This window comes from Cynocephalus volans, chromosome 2 (genome assembly GCF_027409185.1).
Source record: "Cynocephalus volans isolate mCynVol1 chromosome 2, mCynVol1.pri, whole genome shotgun sequence".
Classification (NCBI taxonomy): domain Eukaryota; kingdom Metazoa; phylum Chordata; class Mammalia; order Dermoptera; family Cynocephalidae; genus Cynocephalus; species Cynocephalus volans.
Genome location: NC_084461.1, coordinates 207,395,069 through 207,414,301, shown reverse-complemented (window position 1 = coordinate 207,414,301; position 19,233 = coordinate 207,395,069). Strand labels below are relative to the sequence as shown.

General features: G+C 47.7%; 1 protein-coding gene across 1 annotated transcript in view; it reads right to left on the bottom strand.

Annotated features, from left to right (window-relative positions):
• BCR (BCR activator of RhoGEF and GTPase) overlaps positions 1–19,233 on the bottom strand; it is a 123,637-nt gene that overhangs the window by 49,699 nt on the left and 54,705 nt on the right. Inside the window, exons 2-4 of the mRNA XM_063085870.1 lie at positions 15,798–15,979; positions 2,210–2,314; positions 1,680–1,865 (exon numbers count right to left, since the gene is read on the bottom strand). Coding sequence (XP_062941940.1) covers positions 1,680–1,865; positions 2,210–2,314; positions 15,798–15,979 — 473 coding nt within the window. The remainder of the gene's footprint in view (positions 1–1,679; positions 1,866–2,209; positions 2,315–15,797; positions 15,980–19,233) is intronic.

Sequence of the window (19,233 nt, the reverse complement as noted above, 5' to 3'; positions counted from 1 at the left end):
CACACCTCCTCTCTGCTTAAGCTGTCCCTTGGTGCCCACGCTTGCGTGGAGGTCCTACCCCCTCTGCATTTCTCCAGCCTGCCCACAAGGATGAGTCCTGATTCCTGTAAGGCACAGGTGTCACCGTGAAAGTCTCTCTCTCTCTCTCTTTTTTCCCCAGAAATAGATGTTTACTATATGAGAAAACAGATATCAACAAGCAGCAGGAAAGGAAGCATTCTGTAATGAATACTTTGGAGGCAACTACAAAGTCATATGTGAAACCAATGCAGCAATTCATACAGATTAAGAGAAAGAAAAAAACTCAACACATAAAAAGCCACAAAAACCGTAGCTGAAAACAAAATAGAATATTTACCCCAAATGTAGAGGATATTTACTAAGGACTGAGGATATTATCTAAAAGTTCAACAACTTTGGCTAGTTGGAAAGTTAAATTTTTGGACAATACAAAGTAACAGTGGGAAACATTAGACCAGTGACAGTATCTGCCACCAATACAAGCCAAGATACCATGGGCTGTTACAGGAGCATTCACAGCACATCAGCTGCCACAACTGAACACAGCGGGCAGAAGCATGTCCTGTGAGAGAATGGCTGGAGTATTTGGACATGCCAAGTGTTCAACCTCATCAGGGAACAGACACACATGAAAACACAGAGGTGAGGACACTAAAAAAGACAAGCCAGATGGATGTGGCTGAGGCTGCAGTAATAGGAGCAACTGTGAAAGTCTCTAGCATTAAACATGCCTCCAGCTTCTGCAAACAGCTGTCTGTGGGAGCTGAAGGCCGCACGTGTCCTATTTTTACCATTTCTTTGCCAGGGCCCTCTTTCAGTACATGAGGGCAGTTTCTCCACTAAATTGATTTTTTTTTTTTTTTAAAGATGACTGGGTAAGGGGATCTTAACCCTTGACTTGGTGTTGTCAGCACCACGCTCTCCCAAGTGAGCCATGGGCCGGCCCTACTACCTTGATTTTTATTGTCCAAGTTTCCCCTCCTGGCTGGCCGGTAAGCACGTGGTACCAATAACACCAAGGTCCAGAGTTTGATCCCTGTACCTGCTAGCCACCAAAACCAAACAAACAAAAACCCATGTCTCTCATCCCCACCTGACTCTAAAGAAAATAATTCTCCAAGTGATTCAAAGGCCTTTCATTCAGATAACTGCAAACATGGAATAAAGTATAACAAACCCCTGCTCTACTCTGGCCTGTGCTTGCCCCTCCAGGCAATGCCAGCCCCACCCCCTCATCTCCTCTGCCCAGTGTCCAAGACCTGGGCAGCAGCATCACTTTCATCTCCAGGGCCTTCCAAGGGGGCAGCTGGACCAGTCTAGAGACTGGGAACTTTGAGTAAATCTGAGTGGAGATGGAAAGGACCCAGTGATGTAACTAGCATCAAGGAGAGGGAAGGAAGCCTCACTCACAGATCTCGAGCTAGAGTGGGCACACTTCCCTTGGCCTCTCCCTTCTCAAAACCTGCCCTTTGCCATACGAGGTGCTGAGACACACTCCAGACTCTCACTGGCTACTATCACCTTGGTATCTCCTTGGCTGATATGCTTGCACATCGCAGGACAGGCGGGGCCCCCACTCGGCCACCCCCACAGCCCCACAAGCTCCCAGCATGCCCAGGTCCCAGCAGGCTGTTATGCACCTGCTCCAAGTCACTCACCAGCTTCTGGAAGAGGTCACCCACCCGCTGCTGGTGGCTCCACTGCTGCACTCGGGGGAGGAGCCCGTCGTAGAACTCCTTGTGGATCTCGTAGAGCTCAGGCACTTTGAAGAAGATGGTCTCGATCTGCTGACTGGTAAGCACTGGCTGGGAGGTGGTGGCAGCGGCTTTCAAAGGCTTCATGGGCTGGAAGAGGGCACAGGTGGGAGGGCTTGCTGTTTGTCAGGGGCATGGTATGACTGCAGAAAATCGTGGACACATGAGCTTTTAATTTTAAATCCCATCAAAAATAAAAATTTAAAACCAGCTTGGTTTGCCAACTGAGTCTTATGTTCATGTCCACTGCCTCCTTGGGGAAGTCAGATTTCTACAGAGGTGGAATGTTCTGAGCCTCCCATGGGTGTGCCAATGACTCCAGAGAGGGTGGGCTGCCCCCAGGTGCCGACGGCTGACCTGGGACAATGTGTGAGCAGAAAGGTCTCCCTCGGTACCCCCGCTGCCCCCTGCTCAGCTCCCCACACCCTCCTCACCAGCAGCAGCGCCTCCAGGTGGCTCAGGTAAGTCTCCTCACTAGCCAGGATTCCAGACAAGACCCATTTTCTCATCTCCAAGCCCTTTTCCAAGTCCAGTTCACTCTGCAGGAGAAACAGATGGATGTGAGATCCGGTGGGAGGATGTGCGTGTCGGCCCCTTCAGAGAGGAAGGCCAGCTGGCCCCCCATGGACAAACCCCTAGGAGGCTCCACATGGGATTAAACAGGAGGCACAAGAGCCTCGGCAGGTCCTCAGCCACTCGCTCGTTGTCACTGGGAGTTCTAGAGGGTCACGCAGCACAGCCGAGAGCTAGCCCTGATCTCGACACAACGGGAAATGGGACGTTTGGTGCTGAGCGGGCGGGGCAAGGCCGCCCTCCACGCCTTCTGCCTGCGACTGAAGAGCAGCTTCCCCAACCCAGCCAAGGAAGGAAAACGAGGCTCTGACCTGAGGCAGGCGCACCACGGACAGAGCCCAAGGGCAGCCCAGGAAAAGGCTAGTAGAGTGGGTGTTGGAGTCCACTGCACGGTCACCCAGACTCCTGCTACAGCACAGGCCCACCAATCCCCACAGCTCACCTGTGCACGCCACACCTGGATTCTCTGGCTGCCACTGCCCCCTGACCCTTGGACCGACGGGCTGGGTAGCACCGCCTCCCTCCACACACCCTCCCTCCCACCGGCCCAAGGGGAACCCTATCCCTCTGGCCAGTAATGGTGCTTCCTAGACTCTGGCTTTGCTGGTAAGGACCCCCCGGCAGGCAGACTATGACAAAGTCTCCCCTTTCCCATCAACATCCCCCCTTCCCATCAAAGACTGGTAAAGCCCTGCTGCCTTTGCCTCCAAAAGAGAGCTGACATGTCATTGGATGTCAACGTAGGGGACAGAGCCCATGCCACTGGGAGACCACGTTCTAACCCTAGTTATGATGATGTGATGGGCTGAGTTGTCTCCAGCTCCCCCAAGTTTATATGGTGGAGCCCTGACCCTAGTACCTCAGAATGTCGCTGTATTTGGAGACAGGGCCTAAAGTGATGATTGAGTTAAAAGGAAGTCAGTAGGGTGGCCCCAATGCAGTATGACTGGTGTTCTCATAAAAGGAAGTTAGGACACAGACTCGAACAGAGGAAAAACCTTATGAAGACACAGGGAGAAGACATGCTGATCTCAGCCTTCTAGCCTCCAGACCGTGAGAAAATAAACTCCTGTTGTCTAAGCCACCCAGTGTGTGGTGCTTTGTTACGGTGGCCCTAGTAAACCAATACAGATGACGATGCCAAAGGCAATAAAAACTGTTGCTTAACTTCACTTCCTGGCCACTCCCCTCTTGCTCGCTGGCCACTAGCGGTGTCAGAGGTAGGCTGTGCCCATGGCACTGCCTCTGCATCAGGCTGAGGCTGCGCTCCCTCTGCCCCACCTGTGCCAGCCAGCCCCACCTATAGTCCCAGGGAGGTGCCAGTGTGGGAGGGGCCCTGCGTCCACAGAAGGTGACGTAGGTCATGTAATAGCCCTGCCCATTCCTCCCCTGGTTTCCCAGCCTATGGGCAAACATGAGACAATGTCACCACCCCAGCCCTTGGGTGTGGAAGTGGAGCAGTGGCCCCTTGAATCGCTTACTTTTCCAAACCACTCAGGGAAAATCACTGATTCTGGGCAGGCTCCTTGCCCTCAGCACTGCCGACATCTGGGGCTGTAGGATTCTCTGTTGGAGGCTGGGGACTGCTGTCCTGTGCTTTGTAAGCTGCTGTGCAGTATCCCTGGCCTCTACTCACCATATGTCAGTAGTAACTTCTCCCCCCCACAAATGTCAGCCACAAATGTCTCCAGACATTGCCACGCATCCTCTGGGGGCCAATCACCACCAAACATGAGAACTGCTGGGTTTGAGGAAGAACCTGACTGAAGCCAGGCCTCATGGTATCTCTGCAGAGTCTGGAATCAGGACCCCAGTGTGGCTCCTCTCTGCCCCCAACCCTGCTGCCCCTTTCCACTTCCCTTGGTTGGCGGGAGGGAGGCACTCATGGTACAGATTACAGGTCCAGCAAAAGAACCTAGGGCTAGGAGTCAGGGGACAGAGTTGCAGAGCAAGGCCTGCTCTAGTGAGCAACTGTCTTCCTACCTTGAGCCTTGGCCACTTGGTGTAAGCTGGGAGAGGGAAGCCTAATCCCTGTGCCCCACCTGAGTCCCAGGGGCTCGTACCACATTCTCATTTGCCCGCTAGGACCACCCAAAAAGCGTTCCTGGGCCGTTTTACACTGGGAATCTTCTATTGTGTGTGCACACGTGTGTGAGTGTGCGTATGAGCTGTGAGAATGCACGGGTGTGCATACATATTTGGGTAGGGTCAGCCATCAAGATTTGGGCTGATGCTATCACACTGGGTATTTGTGGTGGGGGGGGGAGATCTGGGCTGAGGGCCACTCTGGGGAAAGGAAAGAACACCCAGGTCCCAACCTCACGGGTCCCTGCAGGGAATGCTGGGCAGTGGCTCCAAGGGTGGGAGCCTCCAGGCCATGACTGTGCCTAAACTTGAAACTTCCTGTGCCCAGCACAGTGCTTGGAACACACAAGTGCTCAGTTAAGATTCACTTAATAAACAAATCAGTGAGTGGATCTCGAAGACCTGTGTGAGTCCTAACTTTGGCCACTTCTTTCTGAAGCTCTGAGGGCTCTTTTAGGGTCTCAATACCCTCAACTCGAGACAGGTAGGTCTCCAGAATCCAAACTGTCAGCTGAGCCTGCTTTGAAGTGCTAAAATGCTACCCAAGTCTAGCAAGTACACAGACGTGCAGGGTGGAGGGTCAGGACGCCTGCTTTAAGCCCAGCAAGAATGGTGGGGTCTCCGGGAAGCAGCCCTCAGCTGCCTCTGCACGTGCCTACTACCGTGTCTGGATACCGCTCCTGACCCACGTGAGGGAAGAGGGGAAAGGAACAGTAGGTGCCTCCAGCAGTGGCAGGCAGCCACCCCCCTGCCCGGCCCTGCTCCTGTGCTGAGAACAATCTTGCTACTGTGAGCACCAGGGGGCTGGTAGGACAGCAGGGCCCAGGATAGAGAGCCTCGTCCAGCTTGAAATGCCAGTGCCCGCATGGGTGGGAATGCCATGTTTCCTTCCACCCACATGGTTTGGAAGGCTGGGAGGAAAAACCGCATGGGCAGATGTTGCTGAGTGCAGCTCCCCATGTTCCAAAGGGCGGGGCTGCTCAAGACAACACCTGGCCCAGAGAATGTGCTGGGTGGAGGGAAGCCACAGGGTGAAGGCGCCTCTCCTTAGACTGAGAATCTTCTATTGAGCCCCAAATGGCACAGGTGGCATCAGACAGGGGTGGCTCGAAAACCAGCCAACTCTATCTTGTAGAAAAGAGGGTGGGGAGGAAAAGAGTGGACAGCGAGAGGGCAAAGGGCAGAGCTGCAGCCAGGGCTCTTTATAACTTCGTGCTACAAAGGGCATGTGAATACACTCAGGGCCACGCAGGGTGACAGACCACGCTGGGGTGGGGAGGAAGCCAGAGGTAAAGGGCAACTGGAAAAGGCGGCGGCAACACAGAAGGAAAGCCCTCCTACTGCTACCCAGTCATCACCACAAATCCTGGGGCTAGAAAAAAGGCCAACAAAGACCCTGAACTGGGCTCATGACAACAAGGTAGGAGAAGTAGATGAGGGATCTAGTGGAACAAAACCACCACCTATCAGCCAGCAGCCAGGCCCACATGGTGAGCTGAGGGCCAGCACTGGAAATGAGCGGCATGGCAGGGCAGAGCCCCTCATACCCTTCCCCCAGTACCCCCAATCTGGATAAGCCTACTGATGATCAGGGTGCAAGACCCCATGGTGGCTGCTAGGGGGAAGGCTGTTCCCAGATGGGAATTCACAGCCAGCACAGCTACTGGAAAATGGACCCTCTTCTGCTCTGGACAGGTGCAGTGCCCTCAGTAGCAACAGGACTAGATATCACCCTGGAGCCCAGCTGGCGAGTGCTCTATGGGGCTGGCCCTCATGACTGCAGAGGGCAAGGGTCTGACCTCTGTGTTGCGTCATGTGTTGGGGGGCCTTCTGCAGCAAACCCTCGGGTGGACCAGTCCTCTAAACGGAGAATCTCATACGCTGGCAGGTGGTACTATTCCTGTGTTGGACCCCTGTTAGCATATATCCTCCCAATAAACCCACCTGAGTCCTCCCCACTGCTCCCTGGGCAAGGGGGTGCCCGGCCTCTGTCTAATCCCTACCTACTGCAAGGGTGGGTGTTCATGGAGAAGACCTGTAACTCAGGAGTCCACTGAGCCTCGGCATTGCTAGGGAGTCCCCAGGAAGGTTCTCTCGATGGTCCAAAAGGTTCAAGCTCAGCAGCAGGTGGCATGAGGAATTGGGGGGCTGGGGTGGGACAAGCTCCAGTCAGGAGAGTAGGGGAAGGAGAGAGATAAGCAGGGACAATCCCTAATCCTCAGTGGCTGGTCAGGATCAGGGTGCTTTTGGCCTCAAGCAACAACCATGTCTTCAAATCAAAGATCAGAAATGAAAGAAGAAAGTCTTATTGTACAGCTGGCAGAGAAACCAGAGAGTCAAGGTTGTGCTTGTATCCAGGGTAGTGAAGGATGTCTAGCCCTGGGCTCCAAACACTGGGAAAAGCACCTAACTAGAGGGCTTCTGGAATGAAATTATGCAGCCCCCCTCCAATTAAATTCCCTCCTCATCCAGACATGCTCTGAGTTAGGAGGTGTGCTGGGGATTGGAGACTCCAGACCTGGTAAGCACAGATATACAACCACTTGCTGAACATGAACGTGAGAATGTCCCCACGGGGGCCAAAGAAGGGAGCAGGGGTGGTGGGCCAGGATCTGGATGGGCTTCATCACAGGAGAGGAACCCCTGAACTGGGTACTAAAAGGTGAGGGCCATATTCTAAGCCAGGAGCCTGGTGGGGTGGGAAGCCAAGCTGGGCAGGGTCTGGGGCAGAGAGAAGACAGATCAGCTTCTTCATGGAGACAGAAGGTACATCAAAGACTGGCTGGGTGAAGACAGCTCTCAGGGACGATGGATGGACAGGCATGACCCATCCCAAGTTCAGGACTTGGCCTATTTGTTCAGGGCTATAAGGATCCTTCTCTGTACCAAACTACACTTGTGAAGCAGCAGGAGTGGGTATGTACCAAGAAAAGCCAAGCAGAGAAATAGAGTGTCAGCTGAGGAATCAGGAAGGCTTCAAACAAATCCCATAGCTGTGTGGCCTCAAGCAAGTTACTTCACCTCTCTGAACCTCAGTTCCCTGATCTGTAAAATGGTGGCACTGAACATAGGATAAGGAGCCGCACAGGCAGTAGCACACATGCACGACATGGAACAGGGACGTGTTTCCCACTGGCCTCCTCTCCCCCCCTCATGTTTCGAAATGGGAAGCCTGTCCAGCACCGAGGCTGTTAAAAATCACAAAGTACAAATGAGCAGCTAAGGCGTCAGCCCCAGAGAAAAGCAGCTGCAGGGCCAGCTCGTGGCTCACTTGGGAGAGCGTGGTGCTGACAACACCAAGTCAAGGGTTAAGATCCCCTTACCGGTCATCTTTAAAAAAAAAAAAAGAAGAAAAGCAGCTGCAGTGAAAAACTACACTTCCAGTGCTTCCTTACAGCAACAAGGAGAAGCACATCCCTCTCTTGCTCTTTCTTGTTTTAAATCCAGGGTGGAACCATTCAGAAACAAGCTAAGCGAAGAGGGAAGGGTATCTGTCACCAGCGACCAAAATGGGATCAAAAAAGAGAGAAGTAATCTCCCTGGGGCAGCAATCTTCTCAGCCCAAAAAGGATGGAATCCAAGAGGTCAAAGAGGGTGCCCTTACCCCAGTGGTAGGAGGTACATGACTGGGCCACAAAGCACCACTGAAGTGCCCACCCCCCAGCCACAGGACTGCTATAAGCAGTCAGGACACTGTGCCAGGCTGGCTCTGCGGGAACAATACTGTACAGACTGTGACCACCCCAGGGCTATGTTCCCCTGTGAGAGGGGCCAGCCCCGGGAGTTTGTGGCAGAGCAACTACTGAATATGCCATGAAACCTTGGGGAAGCCACCTCTGGACCCATTTCACATTTGTAAAATAGAGGAGACAGCAACGCCAATTCCACAGGATTGCTAATGAGAGTAAAATGAGACCTCATAGGAAGACCCTGGACACAAGAATGGAGCCGTCATCAGCACTGTCTCTGGTAAAAGGGAGCAAGTGTAATTGGTGGAGCACAGCACAGAGATGCGGCCCAGACATGGCCCAGTGCAGCACCACTGCTGGGGCCACCACGCAGGTCCTGCTGGTTTAGGTGGTGGCCTCTGGCCCCAGTATTATTGGCCTCAAGACCTTGTCCTGTCTGCCTCCTCCACGCTCAGTTTATAAGTGCTCACAATCTCCTTGTGTGACCGTGGCTTGAAGCTGAAATTTATTCCCTGTTTAAATTGCTTGTTCTTTCGTAAAGTTCCATAACTAATCTCTCATTCTGTTTCTTCCTATCTGCGACCCAGATGGGACTGTGGTCCCTTCTGGATGTCCTGCGTAGTTCGCTGACTTTTCACGGAACTGGGGGCCTGCAATGTGTCCAGCAGCTGCCTGGACTAATTGTTCAAGGGGCCCATCCCAGGATTTCCTCCCAGTGAGGTGCCACCAACCTCAGGTGCAGTGTACCTTTGCAATAGAGGAAAGGTTCTCAGTTTGGGAGATCTTGGTGACCCCCCAAGAGGGGAGTCTTGATTGACCTCTGAAAGGCCTTGGTGACCCCCTGAAAGGGGGAGTCTTGGTTCAGCTTTTGTTCCCAAAGTCTCAGGTTGGGCAGACCCCAATGAATATGTCTTCTGGTGAGTAACCTCAGCCTCCCAGAGGTTCCCCTGGTATTTGACTTGGTTATCACTGCACAGCATATGATTTGAGTGAGTGAATGTATGTAATTGTACTTGTCCTGTCTGTGAGATCCGTGCTATGCATCTCAGCAAGCCCTGAAGGAGCTGTCGGTGGCAACCAGGCAGGCCTAACTCAGGGTAGCTGTACATTCCAGGTGGGCAGGACTGAGCAACTGCTTGCCTGATTACTGACCAGAGGTCAATCTTCCCCACCTGAGTAGATAAAAGGTGTCTGGTGCTTGTGAGGGCAAGTCTAAGTCTTGCCGGCCAGGCCATCCCTGCTGAGGGGATAAAAGTCAGGGTGTGGAACGAGGTGGCGAGTTCTGTCATCTGAGTATCTATCTGTTTGGTTGGTTGAATTTAACATCTTTTGAAAAAAACAGTTGTACATTAAAAATAAACCCTAGGATGAAATGGTGAGTACAAATTTGGTCCCCTCATGCATCCCCTTGGGGTACATACATCAAAATTGGGTAACTTTTAGCTATGAGCCTAAAAAGGAGAAGGAAATGGGGTTTTTGCAACACTCCTGGCCCTAATACTCCCTAGGCTCAGGGGAGAAACAAAAAGGTCATCCTTGCTATATGGCTACAAAGAACTTGGCTGCATTGTGTTATAATGAAAAGGAAAGCGATTTGGAAAATTCATAGCCGCCTGGCTCTGTGGTAGAGAATAAGAGAGCTTTCTCAGGAAAAAAAATCAGAGGAACTGGTTGCTAGAGACATTAGCATGGTCATAAGGCAGCCACAAGCTAATAGCTAAGCCAATGGGAGAAAGGCCCTGAAGGTATTTCAAAAGTCTCCAAGGGTGCCCCTCCCATCATGGGCCCAGAGGTGTTCAAGAGCTGGTGGCAGCCACCACTCAGACTACAGAGGATGTATGGAAAGGCCTGGGGGCCCAGGCAGACACCTGCCACAGGGGCAGAGCTACCGCAGAGAGAATCTATTGGAGCAACAAAGAGCAGATGATAAAAATCATTGTTTGTTCTTCTTTCCTAATACTTTTTCTTGGGTGGCTGGCAGGTACAGGGATCCCTTCACCTTGGTGTTACAATACCATGCTCTAACCAACTGAACTAACTGGTCAGTCCTCTTTCCAAAATCTTGATTAATAAGGGCAAGATTTGTATGACTATTCTGAGGTGCAGCAACCCTGGTAAACTTTTGGTATTTTTGTGCTATTGAAATCAGCACACCGATGAGGATCCTGAATCATCCCTGCCCAGATGGAGAATCCTTTGAATTGTCTATGTTCAAAAGAAAACCTTTTGGCTGGCTGGTTAGCTCAGTTGGTTATAGCACTGCCTGGGAACACGAAGGTCAAGAGCTTGGATCCCCAGACCCGCCAGCCATCCCTCGACCAAAAAAAACTTGGGGCCGGCCAGTTAGCTCAGTTGGAGTGCAGCTTTGTAACACCAAAGGTCAAGGGTTTGGATCTCCATATGGCCAGCCACCAAAAAATAAAAAACAAAAGAAAAAAAATTTGAGAGCTCTCATCTTAAACCTCTGTCTTATAGGTAACTATGAAAAGATTCCCTATTCATTAATGAATATCTCTTTGTAAAGTCTTGTGGTGAACTTCTTTGATTTTATTTTATCTTAATATTCTTACATAAATTTGCTACCTTGCTTTAGATGGGGCAAATAAACTTTAACTTGTTCCTGTTATAGAGACAATTTGAATCCAACTGGCCTTCTTAAATTAGTGAGTTTTATATTGTATCTATCTCATAACCAAGATTTAAATGAGAGCTATAAGATCTTTGCTTCTGTTTGTATGTATACATGTGTAATCTGTATGTTGTGTCTACAAGGTGCCAAATTGGCTTATAAATTATGCATACTCATAAATTAAATCAATAAGTGTAAATGCTTTTAAGTTCATGTAACTTTAGTAGTCACTGGCAAATAAAGCTAGTTTTAAAAATTGTTGGTAAAATAAAATAAAAATGTTTTCAGAATTTCATTTAGATATTTGCCTAAGCAAATTAGTCAAACAGGTTCTACTAGACGTCTTACGGTCATAAAACTTGCTTTTGCGTTATTTTTGGTATTGGCTTAATTTGTGAACTGGAAGCTGTGAGAACTGGCTGCTATGCTTCCCCCAAAGCCTTGTTGTGAAATTATGTCTTTGGTTGTAAGCCTCTGAATTCTGCAATCTAGATAGATGGCCACGATGAGGCCTGGAGACATGTGTCCACAGTGCATGGGCCACCAGCTGTAGCACAAAGCCAAGCCCAATATTGTCCTGCTAGGAGGAACTATATTCTCTAGGCATTGTCTTCACAGCTGTGCTCTCTGTCTTGGGCTCTGCACCTGGTAGTAAATCCAAGCAGGCCCTGCCCTTCATGTCCACCCTGGGTGCTCGGTGGACCCAGGATGACCAGAGGGACATACTAAGGAAGGTACCTGTGTCCAGTATCTCAAAGGCATTGGTTAAGACTGGTTGATGCAGGTTTAGCTTGGTTTTGCTTTTTTCAATAGAATAAAATAATAATGTAAAGGACCAGCTTTATTTTCATGAACAGTTCAAGTAAGATTACTAAAAATAAGTAAATTAGGCATTAATATTTGCAAATAAACTCTTCATAGTTTTAAAAAGTCTTTTGGCAACTTGAAACTTTAAGGTGAAATTAAATAATAGAAGATCATTAAATGTCTGGGTCATTTTTAAGTAAGTTCAAATACTAAAACATTAGTTATTAAATATAACTTTATATTTATATACATTGATATATTGTTTTTATATGGTATAAATATGCTATATATTTGGGTCTGTCAGTAAACAAAAAAATTGTTCTATGAAAAAGTACACGTTTCTGAAATTATAAAATGTAGGTCATAAAATGTAGGATTATTTCCTAGGTTTTCACAAATTTAAGGTTACTGAGAGTTAAAAATTCTAATTAATATACGTAATTAAAACTACTAAAACTAGGAAACAATTCTGAATGCAAAGTGTACAAAGAAAGTGTGTTTTCAGTGAAAAATTGTAAAAAGACATGAGAATATATTTTTGTTAACAAGGAGCAATTTTGTCTAATTCAGAGGTTATTTAAAGATTGTTTCAAAATAACAATTTAGAAAGAAAATAGAAACAAGCAGGAAGGAACCAGTAAGGAGGAGAGATGCAAAAAGGTTGTGAGTATGAAAATGTATTTTTTGTAAAGAAAACTGAGAGTAATTTTTCCTTTGAGAGAACTTTGTAGTCAAAATGAAAAGAAAAGAGAAAAGTAAATCGTCATCCTAAGGCAAAATCCTTGTAAAAGGAATTTTGTGTGATCAAGTTGGCTAAAATTGGAAGGAAATTTACAAGTTTTTCTAAAAATTGAACATTGATATCAAAAATACACTGATGCAAGGCTAGAGTTTGCTCTTCTGTGTTGGAACAACAGGGTTTTCTCAAAGCACTTACCTGTTCCTAATAAAAATTGTGAGAGATTTTTCTTTAACTTTTAGGTAACTGGCCTAGGAAACAGATTCCATGTTTTATCAAGGCACTTTCTTGTGCTCTGTGCCTTTAATGTCTCTTGTCACTTTGGTTTTATTTTATAATAACTTATGATTCTACTTAAATAAGTGTTTTAAATCTTGTTATTTGATAAACTTACCAAAATCAAATTCTAAAAATTAAGTCTTTCAAAATAAGTTTGAGATGTTCTAAGGGCCCTGGAACTTCTCAAAGGACCTATAAAAGAGAGATATTAAAACCAACTGGGCTTATCTAATAGGTTAAATTATATAAGAAACATTATCAAAACAAGAAATGATGGTTGACCTTTTTGAGCTAAATGAACGTTATTAATATGTGTTCCAAAATTATATAAGGTTCCCAGAGATCTGATGTGTCCTGGTATAAATGCTATCAGTCATAATTTTGATTACTTTAAATTGCTGCATGTCACCAAAATACTCTTTCTGAAAGCTCTTTGCAAATCCTAAAGCGTGATTTCTTTAAGGAGGTTCATGAAGGGATATAAGGCTCTGACAGGTGCTCTAAGATACAGACTTGTGCTGATGTCTGAGATTATTCAGTTGAACCAGGTAAAAACCTCAAAATTCCAATGAAAAACTGAACTCATAAAATTGCTAACCTAACATCAAGAAGAACAAGAATTAATTGCATGGGACTGAACTGATAAAGGACTAAAATATTTTTAATGACTTTTAAAAAAAGTTGCTAATGGGCCGAGCCCGTGGCGCACTCGGTAGCGTGCTGCGCTGGCAGCGCGGCGACACTCCCGCCGCGGGTTCGGATCCTATATAGGAATGGCCGGTGCACTCACTGGCTGAGTGCCGGTCACGAAAAAGACAAAAAAAAAAAAAAAAAAAAAAAAAAAAAGTTGCTAATTCTCCTTATGTTTTGTTTTCCAAATTTTAAGAAATTTTTTGAGAAATTTGGTAAAATATACTTTTGTAAGCGAAGTTGAAACATTTACTTTTCTCTCTACTTCAACCCTCCAGGATTTTAAAACTATTCATGAGTATTCTTATTTTATGCCAATATAGTTGTTTGCACAAATTCAATATGAATTTGTTTTCTTTTGTAACAGGATAAAATTGGAGACATTGATTATTTTATCAAGGCTGTGATTGGAATGTCATATTTTCAGATATGACCAGACAGCTTTAAGGGACTAAGACTGACTTTATGAAGCCAAAAGACTGGCTTGGTATCTTGCTTATGTATTTACAAGGTTCCTGGCACTGAGGTAAGTAAAGAATGTCACTTTCCGACAGGCCCAGGAGCCTCCAAGAGGGAGGAATTCACCCAATTCATACAGATTGTCTGAGAAGGAGTCACATCTTTGAACTGTCTTCCTAAGCCTCAAGAGGCTTTTAAGGTTTAATCTGAGACCCTTTATAAAAATTCCCAACATAGCCAATTTAAAATGAGCCTATAGAATAAATCACTATTCTTACTGTACTTTATGTAAAAAATCAGGCCAGAAACTAAACTTATTTTGCAAATGAATTAATCTTATAATAAATATCTTTAATAATAAAGGGGGACTAGAGAGGGAGAAATTATGCTTCAGAAGAAAACTATAGTATGCCCGTTATTAGATTCTAGTTTTATACATGGTTTTTGAATTTTCATAATCAGACTGAATCCTAAGTTTTAATTTCCTCCAATATCTGGGTGTGACTTTCCAGACTTCAGTTTTTCTCTCACCTTTCTGACTAGAAATCACCAAAAATTAAAGCTGTTTTTTCTTAAGGCCCTACAGGTTAAAGCAAGTCAAATTGACCTTGAAGATAAATCACCACAGCTCTGTATACACAAACTGCAATCCAAAAAAATTTGTCAGATTGCCACTGTCAGTCCACTCCAGCTGAAGATGCTTCAGAGACTCCAGACTCAGAGACGAGCTTATAATCTGCTCCAGACACTAATCTTTGTTTTCCTTCTGTTTCTTTTGTTTTCTTTTTCTTTTTGGCGACTTGCCAGTACAGGGATCCGAACCCTTGACCTCTGTGTTAGTTACAACACCATACTCTAACCCGCCAGCCCTGTTTTCCTTCTGTTTCTATAGAAATGCCTCATACTAAGGATCTGTTTGCATACAGCATGCATAGAGGCCCAGCTTTGAGAACCTATCTGCAATACCACCTTCTAGAATGAGACACAACTGTTTAATTGGACTGATGTATTCCCAGGAATGGGAGACTGGTTTTCAGTGTTATTTTCTTACGTTCCCCAAAGTGCTAGACCCATCTTACAATATCTGATAGTTAAATGTGCCATCGAATAGTACACCAAAATAGTTAAGAAGAGAACATACTAGTTATACAAAATATACCTGCCAAGCCAGGTACCAGGGAATAGTTCCAATTGGGAGTTAAACAATTTCTTCCTCAAGCCCTAATCTACACATATAGTCAGCAGGAACTAGCTAGAGTGGTCACTGTCCAGAAACCCTCATGATTAAAAAAATAGGGGGGATTGTAACCATGGCTTTCAGTTAAAATTTATTCCCTGTTTAAACTGCTAGTTCTTTCAGCAGAATTCCATAACTAACCTTTCATTCTGTTTCTTGATCCTATATGCCTTTTAAGATAATGCCTCTGGCACAGAAGTCATGACTTGTATGCCTAAGGGTGTTTTCAGGATTGCTGGAGTTAGTTTGGCCCAACACAAACTGAAGTAGGCTGGCCAAACACACAGACCTCTCTACTGAGCCTGCACAAATGTCCAAAAACTCTGCTTCCAGGTCCTGCCATTTTCTGAACCTGCAAGAGACATGCAGAAGACTTGTACCTGTGCAAATCCTTGCCCCACCCGACCACTTCCCCATAAAGATACCATCTTTCCCACCGTGGGCAAGACAGATCTGAGATACAAAATCTCCCATCTTTTCTCATGGCTGCTTTGGGAATAAACTTTGTTTTCTCTACTGCAGAAACTGGTGCTTCAGTAACTGGCTTCGATTGCGTGCAGACAAACGAACCCTATTTGGTTTGGTTACACTTTCTCAATGCATCTAGCAAGTTATGTCCATGTTCCAGATGTAGGATGAGGAAGGAAGTGATTCTCCCTATTTTCAAACTGTTGGCTGCTCTATCACCTACTTGCTGGGGCCCCTGAGCAAGTGGCTGTACTTCAGGGAGCTTCCAGGATGACAACAGCTGGCCCGAACTCAATCTCCCATTCCCTCTCACACCTGGTCAGCCCACCTGCCCGTGAGGGAAGGCAGGTACACTTTGGGGACTCACCGCTTTGGTGGACTCCAATGTTCCCGAGGCCAGTACATCCCGGTTGCTCCTGCCCTTGCTGCTAAGGTGGGGGGATGAGGAGGGTGAGTCATCAATGTAGGGCAGTCCATCCTGGTGCCGACGCTGCTCCTCAGCACGGTCCGTGGCACAGCCATACCCAGGTGGTGTTCCGAATGAGGCATCTGTGTGTGCAAAGAAGCAGCCTGTGTTACAGACAGAGAAGGGGGCCAAGGGCTGTCTGCCAGGAGCATCCACACTCCACCTGTCCAAGCAAGCACCCAGGCTAACACTGTCTTTGTCACCCATGGCATCTCACAGGGACCTCGAGTATGGTGTCACTTTAATAACCAGCTGGCCAAAGACCACAAGGGTGAGGAGGGGATGAAGGGCAGCTCACTCCCAGACAACACAAGACCGGGCTTTCCAATGCTGTTTGGGGTACATCTGCCCTCGAGATAGGGGACCTGACGCTAACTCTGATAGACAGTGTCAGAATGGAATTAAAGTTGTAGGACACCAGCAGAGAACAGAAGAACTGTGTGGTGTGGGAACCACCCCCGCAACATGTGGTCATAGAAGCATTCTATGTTGTGTGTGAGTATAGAGAAACAGTCGGTTTTTCCCGTATGGGGGGCCTGGGCTGTTATAAAAAAATGGACTCCAAACATTAGCATCTTGTGAGGGATGGTCCTTGTACACCTGCCTGTGGGGATTTGATGGAGCAAGGAGCACAGGCCGGCATGCCAGCTGGGTGCAAGTACTGGCCATGAGCAGTGAGTCCCACCATGTTCTGCCAGTCCCAGCCCAGGAAACTGGGGCTGCAGCTCTTTCCCCACCAGCCCACCCTCTGGCTGACTCAGAGCCCACCTCCCAGCTGATCTGCCAAAATCTCAGGTCACCTTTACCCAAATCCGAGTTACCCCCATGAGGACAGAGAGCGGCTTATCCTACAAGAGGCTCCCTGTCCTCTGGAACTACCTAGTTACAGAGAGTAACACATTCCTTCAAAAGGCACTTGAAGACCATCATCCACTTCCTCCCAGGCTGAATGACAAGGCCTAGCATGCCCTTCCAAATGCTTGGTCATCTGGAGCTCCTCTATGGCCCATTTCCAGTCTGAGTTTCCTAATCCAGTGGACCCCTTACTATAGACATCAACCCACAGGGCCCTACCCACTCCATGTCTCACATGAGGGTTCCTTCTCCACTCCTCCCAAAGGACACCTTCATGGCCCATGGGATTTGTGAAAGGTTAACTTGACTGGGTCACTTCATTTTCACGATGACTCAAGGCCGCCCTGCCCAAGGGTTACCACCACAGGTGGCCTTGGCATTCATTCACTAGTTCACAACAGCTTCCGCCACTGAACACACCAAGGCCAGGTAGGCACAGTGCTGCCCTCGGGCTTCCAGAGCCCATACAGCAGTACTGAAAGGAGACTGTTTTCAATTCTTTCCACATGGGCAGCCAGGAGGACCTGTGTAGCCAGAGTAACCGAAGGCTCACAGCAGACTAAGACTTGCCCCCAGCTGCAGGTGCCCACAGATAGCTGAAGTCCCAACTTCCTTGCACATCTCTGTCACTCCCAGGTTCTCCATCTGTGTCCTAGCAGGACTCTAACAGGTGTCCCCAGCCTTCGCTGCATGTCAACATCATCTGGGGAGCTTTCAAAACACTATCTGGGGAGCTGAGCCCAACACAGACCAACCAAATCGGAAGCTTTGGGAGCAGCCAGGGCCCTGGTAGTTGGAAAGGCTTCCAGGGGATTCTAGCAGGCAAACAGGGCTAAGACCCCGTGAGCTACCCAGATCCAGTGTCTGGCACTGTGCTGGTTGCCACACTGACCCACAACGTGTCCCCAGTGTCCACACATAGTCGCTGATTGCTAAGGCTAACCTGGGTTCTGCCTCTGTGTATGTCCACAAGAGGATCCCAGCAAGAGGCTAGTTCTGTGTTGAGAGCAGTAGCTGGGACAGGGGAAACCAAGAGCTGGGCGATCCTACAGAGACCTTCCACAAGCTGTTCTGAGGACCCTGGTCTCCTTAATCCAGAGGACATTGAGGGCTCCAGGTGCCACGATCACTATGTAGGTTATTGATGCTCAGCTCTGCTGGCCTTTGAGTGGGAGATTAGGAGCTATGATGTGAATTTCTTAGAAATGAGGATCTGGTCCTCCCCCGTTGCTACCTATCTGTGTGAGTCAATGCAGGTCGCTGAAACGTCCATGACTCAGTTACCTTGACTTTAAAATTAGGCATGTGAACTAGACAGTCAATAAAGACCCAATAGCTCTAAAATGTTACTGTCACTATTTGAGGAAGGCCCTGCCATTAGCCCCAACCTCCTAACCCACCTCCTTTTGAAAAAAAAAAAAAAAAAAAAGATGACCGGTAAGGGGATCTTAACCCTTGACTTGGTGTTGTCAGCACCACGCTCACCCAGTGAGCAACTGGCCATCCCTATATGGGATCCGAACCCGTGGCCTTGGTGTTATCAGCACCGCACTCTCCCGAGTGAGCCACAGGCCAGCCCCCTAACCCACCTCCTTCAACAACTTCCTTACCCTGCCCCTCTGGACCTGGCTTTCATATTAGTTCAGAATTGTCAACATCCACTAGATGGTTTCCCTAAGAATCTTTAAATGGATTTGCTTTTTTTCTAATGACAATCTTTTAAGAAGTCAACATATTCTTCATCACCTGAAATACATCTTTTACCTGAGTGCTGCCACCTGATTTCCACACCCATGATACACTGAGTCACATGCAAGGTCAAATCAACACCAGGAAGGTAATCAACCCAGTAAGTACCTCTGGGTCAGACTGAGTGTCCCAGGGCTCACTCCAGAGGAACTACAAGGTTCTGCGTCTGTGAAACAACCTGCTAGTTTAGCAACGTCCAGGTTAAAACCTTATGTGAGAATCAAGTGCCCGGAGACGGCTTGCCACCAATATTGAGAAAGGCCATTGACTTTGATGTAGACACTTCACCTCTACCAGGTGAGACTGAGGGACCAGGTTTCACAGCCAGACTCCACTGGGTAATTATGAGGCTCCCAGGTAAACGCATACCCAGCCATTTCTCCACTCTGCACAGATCCACACTGACATCTGTGTAGCTGATGTTTTTAAGTCTGGATTCCAGATGGCCTGTTTATCCCCATCACATTGCATCTGAGGGCTTCAGCTCACTGTCCCAGCCCACCCAGATCCCTCTAATCCAGACATGCTGCCTCTCATGCTGATTCCTCCAGTCTGCTCAAGTACCAATGTGATGGAGGCAGGGGTAGGAAAGCCCCTCAATGTCCTCATCCCCCATTCTAACCAGTACACATGGACTGGGACTTCCCACATTGTAGTCTTTCATATCTGAGGTCCCCAAATCATAAAGGCCCCCTCTTCTTGCACATAAAACACATTCTTTAGGGATTTTGAA